General features: G+C 56.3%; 1 protein-coding gene across 1 annotated transcript in view; it reads right to left on the reverse strand.

The window, feature by feature from the left end:
- FGF18 (fibroblast growth factor 18) overlaps window positions 1–25,840 on the reverse strand; it is a 38,686-nt gene that overhangs the window by 7,412 nt on the left and 5,434 nt on the right. Inside the window, exons 3-4 of the mRNA XM_004696786.2 lie at window positions 13,282–13,462; window positions 1,494–1,600 (exon numbers count right to left, since the gene is read on the reverse strand). Coding sequence (XP_004696843.1) covers window positions 1,494–1,600; window positions 13,282–13,462 — 288 coding nt within the window. The remainder of the gene's footprint in view (window positions 1–1,493; window positions 1,601–13,281; window positions 13,463–25,840) is intronic.

Raw genomic sequence — 25,840 nt, forward strand, 5'->3', positions numbered from 1 at the left:
CCGGGAGCCCCCACGCCGGCCAGCCGGGCAGCCGGCCGGCCTCGGACGGCGCAGGGAAGCACTAATTAAAACCATGCCCGCCCCGAAGACGCGCTCTCCAGATTACTATTATTTTGCTCTTTGGGAAGCTTAGGGAGTGTGGGCAGCGCAGCTGGAAGCTCTGCCTTCCAAACAGGGCTCCGAGCCCCGCCTCACTCTAGCATGGGACCTGGGACGGGCGCCCGGGACCCCGGCAAGCCTCTGCTTTCGCCACTGCGAAATGGGTATGGTAACTGGCAGCACCTCCCCGATTCTTTGTGAGCACTTTGCTCAGAGCCTGGCGGAAAGCAGGTACTCGGTAAGTGGCGGTGGTTTGCAGCCCTCATTGTTAACTAATAATAATAAAGGAACTAAACCCTGGCTCCCCTGGGGCCCAGAGCTTGGTAGGAAGGGAGGCATTCAAAAACATCGGAAACACTGTTTGTTTACAAGACTGCCCACCTCCCTGCCCAAGCAAGGTGCAATCCAAACAAAAGAAAAGGAAAAAAAAACTCGCCACCATTGAGTCGATTCTGACTCCTGTCGACCCTATAGGACAGGGTAGAACTGACCCTAGGGGTTCCTGTAGCGGAACCTCCTTACCAGGAGTAGAAAGCCTCATCTTTCTCCTGAGGAGCGGCTGGCGGTCTCAAACTGCTGGCCTTCTGGTTGGCAGCCCAACGCACAGGGCAAATAATCAGCCAGGGGGCCCAGGGGCCTGCCCTCAAGCAGGGGTGACAGAGCCTCCCCGCCCCGCCCCCATGAACCAAGCTGGCGATGGGGGTGAATGGGGGCGTCTGCAGAGGAGAGGGTACACAGGTGATGGCTACCTCATCCAACAGCCGTGTCCCCTCCGCGTGAACAGCCAGCCAGGGGTAGCTGGTGCGTGAAGCCAGCACACACTGAGGGGGCCGGGGGGCGCGCACGTGTAGACGTAGCATCTGCGGAGGCTCCAGTAAGCCCCCCCGGCACAAACGTCTGCCCCCGCAGCCCGCCCTAATTCATTTCATGCTGCGCTCTTGCCCGTTCCAAAGTAATAAAATCTTCCTGAAATGCTAGAACCGTGAGGCCGGGCGTGCTGACGAAGGCCGGGTTCCGGAGGCCGCTGCTGCGCGATGCCGTAAGCCCCTGGCGATTGTTAAAACAATCTGCAGCCACCGCCCTCGGCCTGCCTGCCGGTCCCTGTTCCCAGACACCAGGTACCCACAGGCACGGAGCCCCAAACACCCCCAGGGTTTTCCCCCTGCCAAAGCTCCTCCTCCACGAGGAGCGATCGGGCCCTGCAGTTCCCCCAATGCCGCAGCTGTGGAAAGCCTGGCCTGGCAGGCCAGGGCGCCGGGCAGAGAAAGGGGCGAAAGGAAGAGATGATACAGGGATCACATGCAAATGTGCACACTCTCCATTGTGGGCTGGCAGGGCCCTGGACACGTGTCCCAGCTCCCCAGATTCCCCAGGAATTCGGGGTCATCACTCACCTTCCCCACGAGCTTGCCTTTGCGATTCATGCACAGGTAGAACTCCGTCTCCTTGCCCTTGATCCGGACTTGACTTCCGAAGGTGTCTGTCTCCACTAGGAGCTGGGCTTCGAAAGGCAGAAAAAAGAACAAGACACATTTTTTACCAGGGACAATGGCACCGGGCACTCATGGTCCCTGACCCTGCTGCTGGTCCCCTCCCACAAGTCAGGCTGGAGTAGCCTCTCATGGCACCCATAGGAGTATCCTGCCCCACAAGCAGGGAGATAGATGAGGTCCTTCATGTGTTCCCCACCCCAGTCTCTTGGCTCCATATGGGATAGGGGTGTGCCAGTCAGACAAGTTCTGCCCCTGGTGGCTAAACATGGGTGTGCCAGTCTTCTTCACCATCATCACCCACCTCCCCCCCCCCCCCCCCCCACCACTCACCACCAGACCCACTGCCAGAGAAATAGCCTCACTGCCCAAAGCAGGTTCAGGTAGATAGCCCCATTCTCAAAGCTGGACAGATAGCCAGAGAACCATACAAAGAACCTCATTTCCCACCACAGGAGCAACAGGCAGACAGATACCACCGGGTCACAGTGGCCAACAGGAAGCTGTAGTCTTGGGACCAAAGATGTATGCAAACATGCTTGCCCATGTATGTATGTACACACACACACACACACACACACACACTGACTTTGGGGATGTCAAGTGAATCCCTCCAGAGTTAGACCAGAGGTCCCTTCCCCCAGGCCAACACCCAGAAGCCTGCAGGTGTTCCTTGCCCTCTGCCCTGCCACTGGAAGTGGAGAAGGCACAAGGAGGAGAGGTGTGTGTTCCCAGCAGACACTCAGACTATTCCACCTCTCTGCACCAAGACCACCAAGACTGGATAAGTCCCAGGAGCCTAGAAGTCCCAACCAGGTGAACATCCCCTGATCCTGGAGAGAATGGGATTGTCTAGAGCAGAAGTTCTCAACCTTCCTAATGCCTCGACCCTTTAATAGTTCCTCATGTTGTGGTGACCCCAACCATAAAATTATTTTCATTGCTACTTCAGAACTGTAATCTTGCTACAGTTATGAATCATAATGTAAACATCTGATTTGCAGGATGTATTAGGCGACCCCTGTGAAAGGGTCATTCGACCCCCAAAGGGGTCAAGACCCACAGGTTAAGAACCGCTGGTCTAGAGGCCGCCCACAACCCTGACTAATCAAGGGCATCAAGTGACCAAAGAGTGACCACTCACTCATTAGGCATGCTGTGTTCCTCCTGTCCCTCTGCCAGTCCACGTTTTCTCCCTATTGGGGAGCTGTGTGATTTGGGGTAAGGCATGTACCCTCTCTTAGCTCTCTCCCCCCTCTGGTCTTGAGCCCTTGGCCTGGGGCTCCCTGCTCCAGTCTCTACTGATGCCTTCTGTGCCTCTGCTTCCCGTCCCCCCACTTCTCACCCCCCATTTCAGGCATCTGCCCTTCCCTCACCCACAAAACTGGAATTCCAGTGACCAGGGGCTTGCTTCTCCATCACACACATCCCCGCCTCAAATTCCTGAGCACAGTGTCTTCGGAGTCACAAAATGGGTACCTCAGTGCCCTTAAAATACACTGGGCATGATTTTAATAAAAAACTTAAACATATATACCTCCGTGCCCTGCTGTGAAAATTAAAACCACCTGGAACTGGAGATTTCCAATAATTAATCTAGCCCTCCTTTGACACCACTGCTAATTAAAATATGATACCCACCTTTCCGTGGGAAAAAAAAAGAATTTACATAAAATTTAAAGATCTAACAAGAATTTAGTAATTCTAGAAACAGGAGGTGGGGGGCACATTCTTCTCTCCACCTCCCTGCCGCCACCCCCAATAAACATTGAGTCAGGAGAATTAGCCAATGCCAAGAAGCAGTGGGGGGGGACACAAGCCCTGCACCCTCCCTGTGTCCCCTGAACTCAAACGCCCTGTGATGTTTGCACATGTTCCAGGTCAGTTGGTCCCGGGAGCTCAGTACCAACTCCACCACAGCTCTGTGGCAGGGTCTCCCCAATCCTCTCTCAGCTCCAGCCTCACACACAGGGGGCAGAGGGGTCTCCTGTTCCCAGGAGCTTCTTCCACCAAGAAAGCAGTATGTGTAAGGGGTAGGGGAGATGCTGGAATGCCTGGATCTGGCTCTTACATCCACTTGTCTGACCTCTGCATCTTCCACCTGTGCAATCAGGGTCCTGCGGCTGGTGGCTGTGGAGCAGAGTCCATCTCTAAACAGCCCCTCGTGTGCAGAGCGGACCACACCAGGGGCGACTGCAGTCAGTGGGTTGCCAGACCTTTCCTAGGAGGCACCCATCAGTGGGTTCAAGCCACCAACTTTACGACTAGTCACCAAGTGCCTGAGCCACACCACCGCCAGCCTTCCACAGTGACTGAGGTTGCTGCAGAGGGTGCCCAGGGGGAACGTGGGAGCATCGTCCACGTTGCTTGCTAACTGCAGAACAAAACCATTTTCCTAAAAATGAATACAATGATAAAGGGGGAAATCGATTGTGGAAAAAGAGCGGAGGTGGAACAGAACTTGCCCCCCCCCAAGTTCTGCCCCAGCCAGCCTCTCCCGCTCCCCCCCAAGTCCTGCCTTCTAAACTGACTTTCTTCAGCCTCCCACAGGGCCACAGGCAGCCCACATACTGAGCTGTGTCAGGAAGCAGCTCTGCTGGGGACTCAGGGCTCCCGCTGGGAGTGACTCCATTTCTGGCATTACTACAGGGCTGTGTGGCCCCAGCACACAGCATCCCCCTCTGAGCTTCCAGCTCCTCACAGTTTGGGAGAGAGGCAGAGGTGGCTGAGGACAAGGGAAGAGATGAGGCTACAGGACGGAAGTCCAAGTGTGTCGAAGGAGAGACTGATGGTCCACCTCCCTCTCCTGCCACACATGCTGAGCCTCTGTCCTCAGAGCAGAGTCTCAGACCAGTCACCCAGCACCTGTGGGTACCCACTGAAGCCACAGGTCCCCACAAAGGTATGTGTCCTTGTTCCCATTTGAGAAAGAGACAGGGTTCAGAAACTGGGGATCAGTGAGACAGCCTAGCTGTTAGGGCTGAGGTGTGGTCTGCTGACCTCTTGCTGCTGGGGGCCTGGGCTCTGGGGAGATAAGCCCCAACACCAAAGCCAGCTCTACAGCAGGAGGCTTCCATCCTTTCCTGAACAGGCCAAACTGACCTCTCTCCTCACCCCCTGCAAGCTAGCCACCCCCACAGCATGGGGAGGGTCTGCAGCCAGGCGGCAGCACCAGGGGAGCCAGAACTCTGGTCTCTCTCACCCCCACCCCCGCCCCCGCCCTGACCGCAGCAGGCAATGGAGTGACCTAGACTCCACTCGGCACATGACATCATGAGGAGGGATCGGGGCCAGAATTATGTAAAGTCTTTAGGGAGTAATAGCAACAGCGGTTCTCAGCGAGTGAGCCAGTGAACGAGAAAGAAACAGACAGACAGACAGACCTCCCAGGCTAGGTGGGCAGCCAGAGCTTGTCTGACCCTCAACATCCCCCTCCCCACGTTCCTGTCTCCAGCCCCCAGGGTGCGGCAGTCGGGAAGCAGAAGCCTCATCTAGCTCAATTCCATACATGAGACCCACACCAGGTCAGACAGAAGGAGTTTGTGACAGTGTCCAATTTAATTCCTCACCAGGAACCACCCCCACCCCACCCCACCTCTGCCCCCAGGCCAGCATCACCTCCACCCCTCCCAACTCTGCAGCCTGCCCCTGCTGCCCTTGTCCCTCAGCCCTCTGCCAGTGCCCCCTCCATACAGCAGCCAGAGGGAGCCTTTAAAAGTATTCGTTTAATTATGCCTCTTTCCTGTTAAAAGCCTCCTGGGGATCCCACTTAGAAGAAAACCCACACTTTTTACTGGGACCCATGAGGGGCAAATGTTCAGGCTTTGCTGACTCTCTCCACCTGTGCCCCTCATTCACAGCCCCCCAGCCACACAAGTCTCCCCCTCCCCAAATACCAAGTACCCTACTGCCTCAGGGCCTTTGCACCGGCTGCCCCCTCTGCCAGGACATTGCTTTACCCAAATCTTCCCAGAGTGGCCTCTCATCTCCCAGGTTCTGCCTCAGATGCCACCTGCTCCCAGAGACCTCCCTTGGCCTCGTTGCCTATTGTTGTCACCCCTCTCTGCGCCCCCAATCCCCACCTGTTCTATTTTCCTCAGACCTCGTCTCTGCAAGTATGTTATCTATCCTCATTTTTGTTGGCTGTCTCCACCCATTGGCAGGTAAGCTCCATGAGGACAGGGACTTATATGTCTTATTTGCCACTGTGATTTCCAGCTCCTAACGCATGCTCAGGTGCCCGGGTAGCCCAAACAGTTAAGTGCTAACTCCTAGGTGAAAGGTTGGTGGTTCAGACCCACCCAGAGGTGCCTCGGAAGATAGGCCTGGTGATCAGTTTCCAACAGGCCACAGCCTTGAGAACCCTGTGGGGCAGCCCTTCTCGGTACACATCGGCTCACCATGCTGCGGACCGCGCTCCGCTCCGTAGTAACCAACGGCACACGCCCAGCTCTCTGTAAATAAGTCTTATTAAAGGGACAGATGCGCTGGTGGAAAGGGTATAACTTAAGAGATTTTTTTTTTAAATGTAATTCAGAGAGGACCTGCCCATGGTCACAGCTCATCAGGGGATGATAGGAGTCTGACTCCACAGTCACCACTCGGCTTCCTACTAGCCAGAGCACAACTCAAGACACTCACTGGACCTATGGTTCCCACTGACCCCATACCCAGCCACAGGGTTACTGCAACATATTCTGGCTTGCTGTGTGACCAAGCAAAGAAAATCTCTGTCCCTCTCTGAGCCAGGACAGGTCACTATAACCCTTCTTCGGTTCTACCAAATCCCAGTGACCCGATTCCCAGCTGGGCACTGCTCTAGGAACATTCTATGCATTCTTCGTCTCTTTCTCCTGGCATACCTGCAAGGGTTTCACTGCTAAACTATTCATATTACCCTACTTTATGGATTAGAAAACTGAGTCCCAGGGTCACGCCATGATGGACCATGAGGGAGCTAAGATGCAAACTCGGGTACACTGGCCTAGAATCCTTGGTCTTGGCCCATCTTCCTCACCATCCATGTCCCTCCACCCTGGTCCCTTCCAAGGAGTGAGTGAGTGAGTGAGTGAGTGAGTGAGTGAGTGAGTGAGTGAGTGAGTGAGTGAAAGAACACCAGCCGGAGGGAGGTGAGGTCTTCTCCTTGTCTTGGCTCTCTCGGAGCAGAGGCCAATGGGTGGAGAAGCACCAGTGAGGCCAAAAGTTTGGACCCATCCCTCCCCAGTTCCACTTCCATCTGACACTGAGGAAGATGCCTTACACCATACTGGGAGATGGGGGTGGGCCAGGCCTAGGAACACTCAGCCTGGGTGGGGCCTCAGCCTGAGAAGGGAGAAGGGTTCAGATTGGGGTGATGAAGGAACAAATGGCTGCAGGAGCCAGAAGGCTGATGCCGGGGGTGTGGCACGTCACAGCATCCTCGAAGGGAAAGCCCACAGGCCCAGGAGAGAGGAGTGAAGTTGATTGATGGGCTGCCTCCCTGCGATCCACTGGCTCTCTGAGAGCCAGAAAGAGGCACCATACAAAGAGAGGGAGCCACCAAGAAGCAAGAGGCAGAACTCAGAGAATCAATCTGCAGAATGAGCTTATTTCCCTCCGGCCCTGAGTAGGTCAGCACCAGGCCTGCGAGGAGTGGGGAGCTAGGAGCCGGGAGAGCTGAGAGTTGGCCCTCCACGTGGCCCCACCCGGAGGCTAGCCATCAGCTGCTGCAATTCCAGTGCTGACAGTGCTATTGGCTGCTCTCCAAGCCTCGTCCTGCAGTGAGGGGATGTCCTTGCTATCGAGGAGCTTGGAGGTCACCCTGAATCCCTACTCCAGTCCCCTCCCCGAAGGCTGGCCAGGTGGAGAAAAGGAGAGAAAAGCAGGGACAGTGGGGGGTGGAATCCTTCCTGAAGAGCTTTCCCCATCACTGTTACAGACAGACATACAGACAGACACACACACACACACACACACACACACACAGGGACACAGGGACACACTCTCACACAGACACACACAGAGGGGCACACATACACTCTCACACAGGGACACACACAGAAACACACACACACACAAATGAACACAGACACACGTTCACACACATACAGAAACAAAACTGCAGCACACTCAGACACACACAGGTCTTTGCTCGCAATGTGCCCGCAGTCCCCCATCTCCTAGAGTCCCTCAGGCGGTGTGAAGGCCACGTGGGCACACTGGAAAGGAAGAGGAAAAATCAATGGGATTGATCAAGAGCTATATTTAATCCTTGCTGCAACCCGGTGTAGCCATTTCAGCTGTAAGGTCAGCAAGGGGTGGGTGACCACTGCTCGGCAGGGACAGAAGTCCTGGGACAGGAGCTCAGACACGACCTTGGTGCCCCTTTCCCAGGCTAGAGAGCTCCTGGAGGAAGTAGGTCTGCTTCTCACTCTGTCCCCCCTGCACAGTGCAAGAGGGGGTCGCTTCCAGACCACGGACAGACAGGTGCATGCGTGGGAGCATGGGAAAGAGAATGGGGAGGAGGGAGGAAGAGAAGAAAGAAGTGCCTACTATGTGCTGAGCTCTGTGCCAGACACCACCCAGGCATAAGGAGAAGCCCCTTTGCCCTGATGTCCCCAGAGGAGTGACCCTCAGCCACACCCCGAGGTGCACACCAGAGGCACCAGCACCTACGTTGAATCCCTGCCTAGGCAGCAGCTCGTACCAGAAAGCAGCCGTGAATGAGACATGGCAATCAACCCTCCCTTCAAGGAGTCTATGATAGTTGCAGCAGGAGACTGCATGCACAGCCAAATGCCAGGTGCTGAGGAGCCTTGGAGTGAAACCATACCTGAGTGGGGCAGCGGCAGGGGCCGCTCTGATCGGGGGACAATCGCACAGAAGCCAGGGTGAGGGGAAACAGGGGCTGGAGAAGAGCATTCTCGGGCTGGGGAACAGCCAACTCAGAGACCCTTCACTGGAGGCTTGCTTGGTGTGTTTCAGAGCAGCAGCGACAGGAGGCCTTGGCTGGAGCATGAGTCCAGGGGCAGGCAGCGCTGGGCCTTGCAGCTGATTCACGGGCTTAGATTGGGTTCTGCATGCGAGGGGTGCCTCTGAGCAGAGTAGTGGCATGGCCTCCCATGGTAGGAAAGGACCTGCGGGTCTCAGACTCAGAGAAGGGGTCGCTGTGGCCTCAGCCCTGGGCTTGGAGCCCTACCAATCAGCCCAAGGGCTTGGCTCTTTGCTGGGTCCCAGAGTGGGGTAAATGGATACAAGGGGAGCCCTCCCACCCTCACCCTCCATGCGCCCCCTTCCTGTGTGAGCCATACAAGTCAGCCCCACACCCACTGTACTCCTTCATCCTGCTTCCTTTAGGGGCTTGCTCTCCGCCAGGGGCTTGCTCTCTCTACCCACTTCCCCTGAGCTGGACCTGGGGGCTCAGATCTCAGAGGGGAGCCAGAGACATTAATGGAAGCTTCCGCATCACCAGGGTCTTCTCTGAGACAAGGACAAACAGGGGTCTTGGTACACAACCCCCACCCAAGAGACTCCAGAAGGCTGCTTGAGGGAGCCATGCCTGAGTGGAGATGGGCTGGACAGACTGATGGCCACCAGGCCTGAGATGGAGAATGCCTACAGAGACCATGTATCCCTCTGTCCCTGTTAGACAAGTGCCCAGGGAGGGAGCGTGCCATGTCATGGAGCAGCCTAGAGGCCCAGGCTCTTCCCACTCAAACTGGAGGAGCAGGGGGCCCAGGCTGAGAGCACCCTGGGAGGGGGGGGGGGGGGAGGCTAAGCTAGCGATGTCTGATGCCCAGTACACTCCTTGCTCAGGAATTAGTTCCTGAATGAGGGACTTCAAGACTGACCCATACCCAGCAAGAGGGTCCCTTCCTCAACTGGCCTGGGACATGGTTAGCCAGACCTTACAGCCTAGAATCCAGCTAACTGATCCTCTTTTGCCTGCCTGGCATTCCAGGGACCCCCAGTGGGAATTGGCAGCACCCCTTCTCCAGGATCCTTCCTGGGAGCCTAGGAGCAGAGACTCAGCCTGAGCCCAGGAAGGTGAGCCCACCCCTAGCCGCTCACAGAAATGAGTACAGGTGGTAACTGGTGCTCATATTCCCGTTTTAATAGTAGTATCTTGTGGCGTAAGTTATCTCATTTCAATTAGCCCATTTCATAAACGAGGAAATAATTTCACAAAGGGTAGCTCACAGATCCAAGATCTCCCAGCTGGAAAGTGCTGAAGCTAAGAATCAAACCCCATCAGATTCCAGTCCACACATTCAACCCTTCCCGTCAGTGCCTCCCCACCAGGGTCAGCCCCTTCCCTGGCCTCCTCATCCCTGGGAGGCTGAACTCCCACAAAATGTGTTCATATGTACTTTTTGTCCGAAGAAATCCCCTTGTGCAGTGAGATCAGAGGGAGCTCTCCAACGTAAGCCTTTGTGCTGGGATCCCTGCCACTTCCTAAGTCTGCACGCAACTGTCCTGAGCTCTCCATCCCCAGCTGGAGTTACCCACTCCCCGGCTACTCCGCTTCCTGCGGCCAGGAGCAATGGGCACCTACCAACCTGGGCTTAGGGACAGCAACCTGAGGGCAAGTGTCATGGGGCCTGCTCCCACCCACTTGGTGGAGAAACTGAACCCATAGCCAAAGACACTTAGCCCAGGGACCACAGGTTTCTCAGAGGCAGAGTGGCAGGTGAAACCAGGTGTCCCTCTGCCAGGAGGCCTGCAGGACAGGGTGACTGGAGAAAAGCAGGAAGCAGAGGGCCAAATGCAAGCCCCAATGCGCAGGCTCGCTCTGCCTTCCCCACAGACTGCAAAGCACCGGCCAAGCAGTTCCAAACTAAGCCTGTCCTCTCTTCCTGGAGTGGTCCGTGCTTGGGTCTCCCACAGTGCTCCGGGGCCACCGGGAGACCCCGTTGGAGAATCACCAGGCATGGAAGCCCCAGCAGCGGTCATGCAAACTTCACCAAAGGACAACCACGCACCACCACAGAGCGCCCAGACCGAGTGGGGCCTGCCCTCCAGCCCTCCCAGGCCCCGCCCAGCACCTCCTGTGGGCACGGGCTAGTCATAAGCACCTGAAACTTGGCCTCGCAAGGAAGTCTGAGTCAAGGCCTATGGGAAGCCTGTTCACACTGGATGTTTGTTGGGAATTCTGAGAAGGCACACTACAAAATGACCTGACTCTAGCTAAGTAGTGTGTGTGTGTGTGTGTGTGTGTGTGTGAAAAAGTGCCCAATGGCACGACTCTTCTGGCTGAACTGAGCTCTGAGCAGGAGGAAGGAGCAAGTTGGTGGACTGTCCTGGCCCTGGCCTGAGCCCGGACAGGCCTGCCCCTCCCCCAGCGACTGGACAGACCCCCTCATGCAGATCCATGGAGCAGCAGCCCGGCCTCCTGGCCCAGCCTGGCCACATAAATCACCCTCCCAATAATATTTGTATTGATTATCTAGATTGGGAGCCTCCACTGGCTCCATTGTCTCCGCGCCTCTCCCCGGGCTCCCAGATGGGGCCCCTGCGCCGCATCTGCGTCCCTAATGCGCCCTATCAAGAGACCAGCAGCAGCCTGCTCAGACCGAGGCCCTGGGTGCTGGGGGGCGTGGCAGCGTGCAGGAAAATATCCAAATATCCCTTGAAGGAAGGTCACGAACCCATAGGGTTTGCAGCTCTGGAAGAGAAGCCATGAACGGCCGGGCCCACAAAACCCACGCACCTCCCAGACCCTCTTAGAGTGGTCCTGAGGGGCTTGTCAGAAATGCAGTCACTCAGGCCCCACCCCAGACCTTCCGAATCCAGAGTCTGCATTTTAACAAGATCCTGGGGTGATGTAGGGGCAAGTTAGCACTTTAAGAAGCAGGAAGCAGGGCTCCTCTTGCAGGGAGCCTGAGAGCCCAGAGCAGGCAAAGGGCTTGCCCTGGGTCACACAGAGCTCAGCAGAAGATGGGAGGCTGGCAGCATCCCGGTTCCCCTCTTTCCTGCACTCCTGCCTCCTGTCTCAGGGCATGGACAGATGGTTCCCACCAGAGTCTGACCCCCCTGTACTCTCCCAGCCTGGAGGGGCCAGCCAGCGCTCTGGCTCCCCAGGAGGGCACCTCCCGCCCGGCCGACCAGCCAGCTGCCCCTTCCCGAGCAGCAACTGGACAGCAGCTCCCAGGGAAAACAGCCACCTGGGTCTGCCCAGCACAGCCGGGCGTCAGGGGAGGGGGGCACGGAGCCACAGGAGGCCCCAGAGAGGGACCAGCAGAGGGCCTGGGAGAGATGAGGAGGAGAGGAGAGACTGTGGTCTGAAGGAGGGGGCTGGGCCGGGGCCAGGAGGACAGGGTTGATACAGAGGGGGTCAATGAGGGACGGGCAGGAACAAAGAGGGGGGACCAGCAAAGAGGGGAACCAGCCAGCAAAGAGAGGAAGAGAGAAAGCTAAAGGGAGGGGTAGGGGGATAGTAAGGAGAGAGCGGGGCAGGGAGAAGAGAGGAGGCAGCTGGCCTGGAGATGCCTTAGCCACGCCAGCCCAGCCCTGCCTGACCGGCCTGGCCCAGCCCACCCCCAGTGGCAGTGCAGCTGCCACACTCGGGCCCTACCATGAGGTCAGCCCTGCCCCGGGGCTGAGGGGAAATAAATGGTGTCCAAGATAAAAGGTCCGAAAAATTATTTGTCTTGTTGTCACGTCCCGACTGCAGTGGGCAGGGGCCGACGGGCAGCAGGGGCACTGACACAGAGGGGCCCAGGCTGGCAGGCTCAGCCACTGCCCACAGGACCCCCATGCGCAGCTCCCCAGACGTGGCCTGAGAGATGGGCTGGCAGCAGGTGCTTTCCCAGCGCAAGTTAAGAGATGGAGACCGAGGGCCTCCCAGGGCGCAGCCCTGCTTCTCCTACCCTGCCATGTGGACTCAGTAGCCTGGAAGTGGAGCGTGCCCTGCGTCTGTGCTGCCGAGCCCCAATGCTCAGAAAGGGGGGCCCCCACCAAGGGCCTTTGTGGGCTGGGGGCTTGGGAAATGAGGGTGAGAGGGAGTGTGACTCCCTGCTCCCAGGCTCCATGGCTGAAGCAGCAAGAGAGTAAGGGGCTCTAAACACCCCAGAGGGGGCGAAGAACTTCCACAGGCCAGGGCAGGTTCAGGGGGCGCATTCCATATCACCAGGCTCACAGGTGTGCAAACTCAACTCCAACCTATAGCGCACACACACACATACGCACACACACACACACACACACACTCCACAAACCACACCACGCCATGCCGTGCCACATCACACTCCCCCTAGCCCAGCCCACCACACAGCACACCACACCCTGCATGACTTCCTATCACCCCACCACACACACACCACATACCGCACCTCAAGACACGCTACATCCCACCCCCCACACACCACTACATACATCACACCTGACACCAGCAACCCAAAAGCATGACCTAGGAGTTTTCCCCAAACCCAGAGTATCTGAACCTTAGTCCCCAGAGCAGCCGGAGGTGGTCCCAGCAGCCACAGCCTGACACCGGTGATGGCTGCCACACCTGGGGTGCTCACCAGCAGCAAAGCACTCCCCATCCACCTCTTTGGGGACTGCTCTGGACAAGGCCCTCGAGGCTGGCTGCCCCTCAGAACCCAGGGGATGGACGGAGGCCCGACCACAGCCAGACGTGGCCGAGTTGGGACGTGTGTGTGTTTGTGTGCGGGGAAGAGGATGCGGGGCCTGAAGGCAGGAGTTGGGCACATACCATACTTGTCCCCGTCCTCGCCTCGGGCACTGATCCGGCGGCCCAGGACCTGGATGTGCTTCCCGCTGGTCCGGCTGTAGAGCTGATACAGCCGCAGCTGCTTACGGCTCACATCGTCCCGAGCCCGAGTCTGGTTCTCCACATGGATGCGGAAGTCCACGTTCTCCTCGGCCACCAGCACCTGGGCAGGAAAAGGAGTCTGTGAGCCACCCAGAACCCCTGGGACTTCCCCCCACCCACACAAACACACACACACACACATGTACACAGCCCAGAGAGAGCGTCTGGGCCCACAGCACCCTCCGTGCACAGGTCCGAGGGGAGCCAGCTAGCTGCCCGAAGCCCAGAAGGCGCCAGAGTGAGGGCCAGCAGGAAGGAGGGGAGGTTCCTGGAGGGACGTGGGCACATGGCTCGTGCCGCCTCAGACTCCCCTAAAACGTGGCATGCGGGAGGGACAGGGTCCTGCTCCGATGACCTCCGAGGCTGGCTGGGAAGGCCAAGTGAACAAATGGGAACGGAAGTCGCCCCAAACAACCTGGAGGTGGGAGATTGATGGGGCACCTATAACCACTGCTAGGGTTCATACTCATTCTGGGGGTGAACGGGCAGGAACTCAGTACCACTTCTCACCAGAAGGGTTAATGCTGGGGCCTCTCGCTACCCCCAGGTCCACCCACCTCCCACCTGAAGAGGCCTTGCCTCCCCCATTGAGATCCCCGGGTCCCTCAGGGTTTAGCGCTGGCCTGCCCACTTCCTCCAGGAAGCCTTCTTTGGTTGGGCCAGCACTTCTCTCTCCAGTCTCCCCACCCCCACCCCAAACGCTGCCTCTAGACAGAACTTACTAGCACCCCACCACTGCCACCCCTCACTGACCTTCCAGTAATCTATCCTCTGTTCAGATCCAGCCACTGGATCCCTCTCAGCCCTCTCCAGACTTCCCACCACACTGAGACCAAGCTCTGCATGGGACCCTCACCCTCCCACCCCTAACCCCCTGGCTGCTTTTCCCCTCCTGCTGTCACCCACCATCCCCTCATTACACAGACTGCCTTACTCTGCCCGGGAACCTTCCAAGCACACTCCTGCCGCAGGGCCTTTGCACTCACTGTTCCCCAGGCCACCACACTCCTTCTGGCCACCCCGCTTCACTTCTATCTCTGCTCAGACAGCAGCTCCTCAGACAGACACTTCCTCCTGGTGGGCTTTCTGAGATAGTACCCCCACCCCACCTCCAAGCTTCCTAAGCTGACTGGGCATCTGGTGGCCTGGCAGTCATCTGTCCTGTGACCTGCTAACTGTATCTCTGTTTCATTCCATCCGAGCCGTAGGACTGTTCAGGTTCTGTGAGCCCACAAACCCTGGCACAACACAGGGCACACAGGAGGACCAATCAGGACCCCTTGAAATGCTGCCACAGCCCCCACCCAGCCTGTGGCAGAGCACAGAACCTTGGCTGCCCTCACCTTTGCCCCACCCTCAAGAGTGAGCTCCCCCAAACAAACTCACTGCCATCAAGTCAATTCTGACTGGTAGCAAGCAGCCTTGCTCCGGCGGGTCTCCAAGGACAGAGGTCATGTTTTCCCTAGTTGCTGAGCCCCCTCGTCCCCACCAAGGCCTCTGCCACCCCAGGCTGACCTGCACAACCCTGCGCCTCTGTCTGTACCCCAAGGGGACTTCAACTTGTCCGTTTACCTTTGCAATAACTCTTTGGGTGGATGTATCTTCCCATAGTACAGGGAGGAAAGCCAGAGTGGGCTGTGGCAGAGTTCAACCCAGGTGGCTGTGGCCCCAAGCCTGTGCACCATGCCGGCAGGCAACCCTTGGGCCCAAGCTGGGCCTTACAGGCCCCCTTGCTGGCCCCCACATGCACCACGGATGAAAAAGACTGTGACCACGAGGAGGCCGAGCCCAGTTCAAGGCCGAGTACCGCTCCCTGGCTAAGGGAAGGCAGGCAAGCTCTGAGGTCACTCGGCGTCCAGACCTCTAAGGAACGGCGGTGACAGCTCCCTCGAGGGGTGTTGGGCAGATTCAGTGTGTGGAAGAATGTCTGAGGTGCTTAGCACAGCGACTGGCACTGAGTAAGCACGCGGGAGGGCTAACTGTGGCCGCCCTGGGAGAGCACCTCTTGCAGAAGTTGGCAGGGCATCCTGGAGTGGTGTGCCAATGGTGATGCGCCTGACTACTAGCTGCAAGGCTGGCACCTCGAACCCAGCCAGGATGCCTCAGAAGAAAGGCTCAGCAATCTCTGAACACCCCAGGGTGCTCCCCTCCACGCTGCGCACCTCGGGCCGCCTATCTTGAGCCAGCCCCACAGCTGCAAGAACACCAGGCGGATCACAGCCCCACACTCCGAGAGCCAGTTTGGGACGTCGGTGTGCTTTGATCTTCCAACGACCCTGCAGCACAGGGACACTGGACACCTTCCCTTGGCATAAACAGAAACTAAGGCTCAGACAAGTCCAGTCCACCACTGGACCACCTCGCTCAGAAGAGCAGAGTGGGCTTGACTTCGATCACCCCCCAAAGCCAGCCCCCATTCCCAATCACAGCTTAGGATCCACCTACGTCCTGGAAACCACTGCCCACGCCCACCCCATCACACACACACACACTCAAGTGCTTGCCTTCCCTGGAATGAATTCCGGAGGCTGCTTGGCCTTTCCCCTCCCCCCAGGGCTCCCCAGTGCCCCTCCCTGCCCACTCCTCTCCTCCTGCTACAGGAGGCCCTATCGACCAGAGGTCAAACCAATCTCCTAACCCCAGGCCCCTGAGGGGAGCTGCCCTGGCCCGGAGCCAGCTTCCCATTAACGATTTTCTCCCTGGCCACTGGACAGAGGCAGTGGGGTGACCCAGGGTCAACAGGGGCTATCGGGGGGCCCTTCACCAGGATGTGGGCGGGAACAATCTATCTTGCCCAGCTTCCACTGTGTAAGTCACACTCTATGGCTCCATCGGCCCCAAGGGAGGTAGCAAAGGTAGCCATTGACATGGACACAGGGTGTGTCCTCCCAACAAGCCAGCCTCGGGGGCCCTGTCCCCTCCTGCCGGCCTGACACCTGCTTTCAGGTACCTCCTCCCAGAAGTCTTTCCTGCGCCCCACCCCACTCCGGCCCTGCCCTAAGGAGCGCTGGACAAGCACAACTGTGGTTCAGACAGGAAACTAGAGGCAAGAGATGTTGTGTGATACCTCCAGAGGAGTCCATAGCTACGCTGCCCTCTGCAGAGAAGTACTGTAGCAGTCAAACAACACACACACACACACACACACATTGGGTGCTGGCTGTCACCATGCCGGTTCCCCGCATGTGCAGAGTGGAACCGCTGCGGCGGGTCCTCGGGCTGTGACCGCTCGGAGGCAGTCAGCCAAACCTCTCTTCCGAGGCGCCTCGGGGTGGGTCTCAGCCACCTCGGTGTTCCAAGGAGCCGTCCAGCACTTGAACCTTTTGAGGGTGGCAGCTTCGGAAGAAAGGTGAAGGGAAGTCTTCTTTTCATGTCCTCCTCCCTGGGCAGGAAGAACCCATTTCCCAGATGTGGCTTCTGAGGCAACTTCTCCAGAGACATGAGGTCTCCCTCCAGAGCCCCACAAAGCTGGCCCCCCTGGAGAGCCACCCCCCATCTCCTCCTGGGCTGCCTGCTGGCAGCAGGGCACTTCCCACGGCTGCCCTTCAAGGCCTCCCAGCCAGTCAGAGCTGTTCTCCTGGCACCGTGACCAGGAGTGCTGAGGATGCTGGGTGAAAGACATGCAGGTGACTAACTCTCGCTTGGCAAGAGGGCTGTCGCGTGGCAGGACTGTCCCCTCTGCAGAGAAGGCGCCTTTGGTGGCTCTGCCTGCCTTCCCTGCAGCCCATGCACAGCATCCTCTCCAGGGCAGTGTCCCCCACTAAGACCCCAACCACCCCTCACCAGGCCTTCCCCCTGCCCTGAGGAGCAGTCACTCCCCAGACCAGAAACTGCGCAAGAGGCAGCACATGCCTAGTGGGGTCTGAGACAAGGTCCTAGCACTGTCTTCAGTGGGGCCGAGCCTGCTGCCCGCTCACCCTCAGCACACGGTGACCCCATCTCCATGGCCCAGAGCCTCTAACCACCTAGTCCCTGCCTACCTTACCAGCCTCCTCTCTCAAGAAGCTGGCAGGGACCTACCAAGGGGTGGAGTCATTGAGGATAAGTCCCAAGGGTCTCCCCTGGCCCCTGCCCATCCCACAGCCAGCAGCTCCCCCACTGCAGCCTCACAGACCCTCTCGGGGCTCTAGAAGGCCAGTTAGAGGGGCTTCCTAGTTTTCCCCCCAGGCCACACTCCCAGCTTCCACAGACATCTGCTACATGACCCATCACTATACACACACACACACACACACTGCACAACCACACGGACACACCTCAAGCCTCGCCCTAGATGACCAACTCAGTGGACTTTTCTCAGCCTCTGTTTCCGCATCTGCCCTCTGGAGATCATGTCCATGGATCGCAGAAAGCGTGATACGTATCCGTAAAAAGAGCAACTGCTACTTGTTCTGTTTTGTTTAAACAGCCCTACTTACTGAGCCTTCCCTCTCAGCCAAAAGCCACTCTTGGGAATTTACCCCATATAACCCTCAAAGCAACCAGGGGATGAGTGTGGTCAGTCCCCCATGTTACAGAGGAGGGAACTGAGGCTTGGTGAAGAGCAGCCCCGTCTCTACAGTCACACAGTTGATAAGCCAAGGACTCCAGACTGAAATGCAGTCCCTTCCGCCCCTGCTATTCTAGAGCCCACCATCTCTGCCATTCCACCCGGGACAGCTTCTGTTCGCCCTCTCTTCCTCAGCCACCTGCCTCCCCTGTTTCAAGACAGCAACTGGTGCTGGCCTCAAGCTTGCCGGGTGGGCATGTATGGGTTGAAGGCCTCGAGCGCCCACCCACCCCAACCCCATTGAGGAGAATGGGATCAGACTGCCCCTTCCCACTCAGGTCACCAGTCCACCTGGTGGCTGCTCTCTCAGCAGTGGCCCTGGCTCCAGGCAGCCTGCCCAGAAAGGGAGGGTCTCTGGGCAGCCCTCAGACTTCCAGCCACATTCCATCCTGCCCACCTCCCTCCAGAGCAGCATCTCCCAAGTATTGATCCAAACTGAAGGCTGGCACCCCTTCCAGGTCCCTTCTCCACCCCAACCTGCAGAGCCCCAGAACCTTCCTTCCTCGAGAGCAACCAGGACTCAGACCAGGAGTGGCTTCCAGCCACAGTACCCTGAAGGCTAGTGTTACCCCAGAGAGTGAGCCGAGCGGTGCTCAGGGCCAGGACAGGTTGAGCGCATGTGTGCGCACGCACACACGTTCATGCAGACTCACCCAGGTTTACAGGACATAGGCAACAGAGCCGAGATTTGAACCCTTCTCATGGATTCATAGGGGCCTCATAGGGCAGGGCAGAAGGGCCCCTGTGGGTTTCTGACGCTGTAACTCATTCCAGGAGTGGAAAGCCTCATCTTTGTCCCTCAGAGTGGCTAGTGGGTTCAAGGTCAGTGTGGTAAGCAGCCCCGGAAGCCCACTCTGCCCCCGCCCCCTGGCTCCTAAGAACAGCAATGGTGCCAGGGCAGTAAGTTTCCAGAGCCCAAGTGGACACAATCATTTGGCATTGGGCTGCTTAGGCCAAAGGTCAGAGTTGGAATCGGCCCGTGGCTCCATGGAAGAGGAGCCCCGGTGACCTTGGAAACTTTGTGGGGCACTTCTACTCAGTCCCACAGGTCGCTATGGGTCAGAATCTCGGCGCTGGCCCCCATCAACCACCAAGCTGGCTCCAAAGCTTTCCCCAGTCAGCACCCCTGGAAGGAAGGAAGGAAGGAAGGAAGGAAGGAAGGAAGGAAAGGAGGTCCAGAAGGAAGGAAAGAGGCTCCAAGCTACTCTGAGTTCTACTCAGCCCCCTCGGTCCCACTTCTCTCTCTCCTATGATACTCCCCCCAGCCTGGCCAGAACAGAATGATGAAGCCCATGGGCTTCCCACCACCACCACCACCACCCTTGTCCATTAGCACCCAAAACTATCAATGTATCGATTGGCATGGCTGGGCCATCAGTATGAGGGTGGGAGGGAAGGTGCTGTCACCCAGGGCAGCTGGCGGGGCTGTGCAGAGCTGAGGGGTGGAGGCTGAAACCCGGGGTCAGCCTCCCTCTACCCCGTACATCAGCCTTCTCCATACAGAGCATCAATCGGCTGGGAACCCATGCTCTCTCCAGCTCCCAGTCCCTCCTGTTTCAATGTCCTCTCCCTTAGAACTTGGGGCGGGGATCGTCCATGCCTATGAGATAAGAAACAAACCCTTTATGCCACCATTCAATGCCTACTTCTGCCCGCTCTTTTGGCCTGACCTTTCTCCATCACCCCCATTCCCAGACTGGAAACTCCAGCCACCTCGACTTACCTTGGAACTCCCGGGTGCCCTGCAGAGCTCTTCCCTGGCGGCCCTGCACTGCCTTTCCCACCTGCAGGCTAACAATAGCCTCTTGGCCTGGCCTGCTCCTGTTTCAAACCCAGTATCTTCCTTAGCCAGAGTCCGGCTTTGTCAAGTACCCACTGCACTCTGGAGTCCCTGTCCCCCAGCACAGGTGCCTCAGATTTCCAGCAGGTCCCTCAAGACTAGAACAGGTCATGCCCTCCCCACCGCACCCCTCCCAGTGCCCTGGCACCAACAGAGTCTGCAGGGGGCTCAACCAGCACCTGGACCCTCCACTCACTGACTCAACATCCACCCAGCATGTCAGGTTCCACGCCAGATGCCACAGACCCCCCTTGACTTCCAGGAATCTACGTGTATAAGCTGGCAGCAAGCAGGCACACGACACACGGGAGTCAAGTGTAGAACTACACCCGCACTGACTGAACACTTCTAATGAGCCAGGCTCCACTCCCAGTGCTTCCCTATGAGGCCACAATTAGCCTAGAGAAGGTTCTGTTTCTACACCCATATTAAAGAAGCTTGGAGGCCCAGCCCGGCTCAACCAGCCAGGGTGCAATAGGCCCCACGTGGACTGGGGCCAGAGCCTGAGCTCCCATCTGGGTCCCAGCAGAATCCCACGGGTTCCCACAAAGTGCCCTGGGAAGGTGGGGTGGAGAGGCCAATAAAGTGACCCAAAGTGCCCCCATCCCTTCAGAGGAGACACTGGAAAATGAGCTGAAGCCTGGGTCATCCTCACCCCCCGCCAGACCCAATCCAGGGCCAGCACCCAAAACCAAACTCACTGCCATTGAGTTCATTTTGGTTCACAGAGACCCTATAAGACAGGCTAGAACCACCCCTGTGGGTTTCCAAGATTGTTTAATCTTTATGGGAGTAGAAAGCCCCATCTTTCTCCCTCAGAGTGCCTGGTGCCTTCAAACTACTGACCTTGGGGTTGGCAGCCCAACACGTAGCTAACTGTGCCACCAGGGTTCCGAGGCATGCTGCAGGTGTCCCATGCATGTTTGCTGATGAGGACCAAGGCCAGGAGTGAGGCCTACTACCTTCCTCCTGCCACCCACCTGTCCGTTCATGTGCTGTGATTGTCTCTATGTCACCATGACACCAGGAGCTCCGCCACCAGTATTTCAAATCCCAGCAGTGACTCAGGGTGGATGGTTTCAGCAGAGCTTACAGACTAAGACAGAGTAGGCCGAAAGGCCTGGCAATCTACTTCCAAAAATCAGCCAGGGAAAATACTACGGATCGCAAAAGAACATTGTCCTTACCCCCAGGTTGAAAGATTCTAAGATACTGAACTCAAACCAACAGCCAAAGTAGAACAATCTGCACGGAAATCACGAAAAATCACTGAACGATGTGTGTAGAAATAGTTGAATGGGAGCCTAAGTTGCTGTGTTAGCCATCACCAAAGCACACAACAAAATACTATTTTTTAAAAATGCAACAGCATACCAACAATCACAGAGATGGTGCAAGTCCTGTTATACACAACGTCGCCCTGCATCGAAGCCACCTGGATGGCAACTAGCCACAGCTTCAAATTCGGTCCATGGCTTCCTGGGGCTGGTATTATTCACCCTGTTGTTTCACACAGGATGGGCAGAGACTCAGAGAGGTTCAGGACCCTACCCAAAGCCTACACGAAGGGGGATCAAGATTAAGCATACCCAACACAGCTAAGCAATGACTTGTGCATTGTATTGATTGGGTATTAGCCACTGTTCCAGATACTTGGCGTACAAAAGTCCTCATAAAGGGACCAGTGCGTAACATCATGGAGAAAAGACTCTCGCTGTGAAGGAGTCCACCTTCCTTGGATCCACAAGCTATGCTCACGGAAGCAGCAGTCAAGAGATCACATTGCATGAGACAAATCTGCTGCACAAGCCCTCTTTAAAGTGTTGAAAAGCAAGGAGGTTACTTTAAGGACTGAAGTGCACCTTGTCCCAGCCCTGGTACTGTTCGATCACCTCAGATGCATGTGGAAGTTGGACACGGACTAAGGAAGACCGGAGAAGACGAATGGCGGCATTTGAATTGTGGTGCTGGAGAACAATATTGAAAGCCACGGGCTGCCAAAAGGACCAACGGCTCTGTCTCAGAAGCCACAATGCTCCCTAGGAGGAAGGAGGGCGAGACTTGATCTTGATGTTGGCAGGAGAGAGCAGTCCCTGGAGAAAGGACATCATGCCTGGCAAAAGTGGAGGGGCAGCAAAACAGAGGAAGGCCCTCGACAAGGTGAATTGGCCCCACGGCTGCAAAGATGCGCTCCATAACAACCTAACAATAATTGTGAGGACGGCAGAAGACTGAATGGAGTCTCATGCTGTTGTGCTTAATCGCGGAGTCGGAATGGACTCAGAGGGGCCTAGCAACACGCACTTAAGCAATTACTATTACTCAGTTAGTACTGCTAGTATTGTGTACAATACCCCCCTAGTCCCCACAATCACTCTCAGCACTTCTCGTGATCCTGTTTTACAGATGAGGAAAACCAGAGCGCTGAAGGCTGAAAGTTAGGGAATTGGCCAAACATCTGGTAACTAGCACAACCTGACCTCAGACCTTTGGTGTGGTCTCTCCCACACCAAAGACCAAGTATTCAAGGACCAGGAAAGGCACCTAGCTCAGCTTGGTGACACTCGGGTGAGTGAACCGAGGCACAGAGGGAAGTCACACAGTGAGTCAGTGACAAAGCCCGAACCAGGGTTGCTGGCAGCCTTTCTGCTCCATGACCCACCAGAGGCTGCCGTTGGCCCCATCCTTAACTCGGCAGCACTTTTAACCAGCCCTGGCTCCTTCTGAGAGTGCCTGGGCAGTACAAATAGGTAACAAGCTCAGCTCCTAACCAAAAGGTTAGAAGTTCAAGGCCTCCCAGAGGTGCCTTGGAAGAAGAGTCTGGTGATCTACTTCTGAACAATGCACCAGCAAACACCCTACAGAGTGCAGGGCATCCGTGGGGTCATCACCAGGAGTCAGGACTACACAGACAATACTTGGAGTCTAAGGAAGCCAATTCCAAACCTCCTTCAGCCCTTACCAGCAAGCCAGACAAAGCCCAAGGGATCCACTGGCCAGCTGATGTTCCAGAACAAATCCCCAAAGTGATGACAGCAGGCCTAAGTCCTTGGAAGGCCAGCCGGGTCTCCCCATTCAGAGATGGGTCTCTGATACTGCCCCTCTCCTCAGTTCTCAGGGCTCTGCCACAGGACCGAGCTGGGGGACAGACCCTAACCCAGCAGAAATATGCAGACAACAAACTCTTCACACCAGCCCTTGCCTTCAGAAGGGAAACCACCAAAACCCACTCCCCAGGTGAGCAGGGGCTGGGCAGTGCCCTGGGATGGGAGCTCTCTCTATGTACCTGGAAATGAAGTCAGGCCAAGGAAAACCTCCCACAGAGAGATGTACAGCCAGGTCTCACAACACCAATAAGTAGGGAGTGATATAAAAAGAGGGAGGTTGGCAACAACAACAACAACAAATGATGACAACACTGGGAAGTATGCTAGAGTGAAAGGCAACAGAGGTTGATGTTGTTATACATGCAATCCCACAATCACAATGACCTGAGAGTGGACGTGTGGGAAGACTCACAGGCTGTGGGGGTGTGTGTGGAGAGTAGGAAAATGCCCACAAAGGCACACAGGTTTGACAGAGGACATGTGTGCATAGTGATCTACCTTTGCGGCAGATGCACAACCTAGACCACAAAGACAATGTTCTACAGCCGGCCTTGGCGAATCTTTGAAGTCTTAAAAGCTGGTGAGCAGCCATCTAAGTGCAGCTCTTTGTTTCTCTTTGTCTAGAGCAGTGGTTCTCCACCTTCCTAACGCCGCGACCCTTTCAGACAGTTCCTCATGTGGTGGTGACTCCCCAATCATAAACTTATTTTCATTGCTACTTCATAACTGTCATTTGTTCTGAATCGGGCAACCCCTGTGAAAAGGTCATTCGACCCCCAAAGGGGTCTCGATCCACAGGTTGAGAACCGCTGGTCTAGAGGAAAGAGGAGTCATGAAAATGAGAGCTGCAAAGAAATAATTAGTCCAATGGACTAATGGACCACATGAGCAGCAGTCTTCATGAGCTTGAGACCAGAAGAACTAGATGGTGCCCGGCGAACACTAGCAACTGCTCTGAAAAGGACCCATTAGAAGATCATGGCTGCAGTGGGAGGAAAACATGGAACAAAACTCAAAAATCATTTAACAAAAACACACTTACTCGTCAGATAAAGGCTGGTCGAACCCCAAGAATATGGCCCTTAGTCACCATTCAGGTCTGGAAATGAACACATCCCTGCAAGGCTCAATTTTCCTCCAAAAAATAAAAGGGTCTATAAGGGGGGCCTTAACATCACCACGGAGGTACACGTACCTTAGAATAACCAACTCTTTGAAGTACAAAGGGCAACCTTTCCCCAAGGTCAATGTTCAGGAGGGTTAGAAAAGAAGGAGAAGCAGAGACAGTGACCATTGGGAGGAAGTGGAACGTGTGATGTGCACTAAGGAGACCCCAATCCTTGAGGTGGAGCAAAATTGTTGAATCAAAATCTCCTAATCAGTTCTGGAAATCTTCACCCACTCACAGGAAAGAGCTTAAAGAAAGGACAGGATCCACCCAGCAGCAAGACCACAAGCCCTGGAGGGTGTGCAGTCTGCAGGGTGGTGAGGCTTGGGCTGCAGTGCAGTGCGAGGGGAAAGATGGATCTGGAGACAGAGGCAGCCTGAGGCCACAGGTGGGAAAGGTCCCCATGGCTAAGACGTGGAATAAAACTAAACCAAACGCACTGCCATCCAGTCGATGGCAACTCATAGCGACCCTAACGAACAGGATAGGACTTCCCAGGTCAGTTGCTGAGACTGCAACTCTTCAGGGAAGTGGAAAGTCTGTCTTTCTCCCTGGCTGGTGGCTTCGAACCATGGACTTTGTGGGGAATGATAACGAGGCCAGCAGCTGGCGTCCAGTTTGCCCTGGAAGGAGCCCTGTTGGCAGACTGCTGAACCAGGACTGCTAATCGAATGGTTGGCGCTTACAAAGGTTAGCCGCCCCGAGGGAGTAAGGCCTGTTGTCCTGGTTCGGTGACGATTACAGCCAAGAAAGGTCTACAGGGCAGTTCTCCTTTGTCTCCTTGGGCCGTGACCGCCAGAATCCATTCCATGGCACCTAACAACAGTCAGATGAATGCCCTCTGTACTTCGCCCTTCCACCTGCTCAGAATGCTGAGGAAGTAGAGGGTATTTTTATCCCATTTTACAGGAACAGAAGCTGAGCTCCATGGAGAGACTCAGAAGGATGCCTTGAGCCCAGGCTGCCCAATTCAGAGCATAGCTGCCTTTCAACAAGGTGACGGACCTGGACACCCAAGAGCTAGCTCCCAGGCTACCTCACTCTTGCTGTGCAGCCAAAGGTGGGTTACTTCACGCCTCTGAGCCTCACGGTCCTCATCTAGAGAATGGGGAAATAAGCTCCAAGCTGGTAGTGAAGTTTTGTCAAGATCATATCTGAAAGCGCCCATCAAGCGGAGGGCCCCCTCGGCTGCTGTAAGCAGTGGGTGCTTGTTCGTCTGATGGGCCTGTGGTCCAATCCTCACCCACATTCCTGCTGAGTGCCCTCGACCCCACCAGTCCCTCTGGGGACCCAACATGCCATCAGTGCAGCCCCGGGTGGGGTAGAGGTAGCACCTGGTCTCTGACATGTTGCCCCAAGCAGGCTGGCACAGGCTCACAGTGACAACCAACAGAAATTGTAAAAATCTACTTCCTTATCTCAGAGCCACTGACACTCCCGGGCTGCAGGAATGCTGGCAGGGTGCCGCCTCCACCCAAGGAGAGAAGCAGGAGGAGGGGACTGAATCCTTAAACACCCTCCCTCCCACCCCCAACAAACAAAAATAATAAACCCCCACCTCCAGCTCTGGGTACCTTGTAGATCACCACATTCCAGAACCACCGGGTCCACAAGGCCCGCTGAGCCTTGACACCAACTACCACCACCACCTCCACTTCCACCTACCACCAACACCTACCACCTATCAATACTACCTCCACCTTACTACTTCCACCTCCACCTCCACCTACCACCAACACCTACCACCTATCAATACCACCTCCACCTCCACCTAC

This window comes from Echinops telfairi, unplaced genomic scaffold (assembly GCF_000313985.2).
Source record: "Echinops telfairi isolate 266 unplaced genomic scaffold, ASM31398v2 ScPeMD7_7469;HRSCAF=8507_0, whole genome shotgun sequence".
NCBI classification, from domain to species: Eukaryota; Metazoa; Chordata; class Mammalia; order Afrosoricida; family Tenrecidae; genus Echinops; species Echinops telfairi.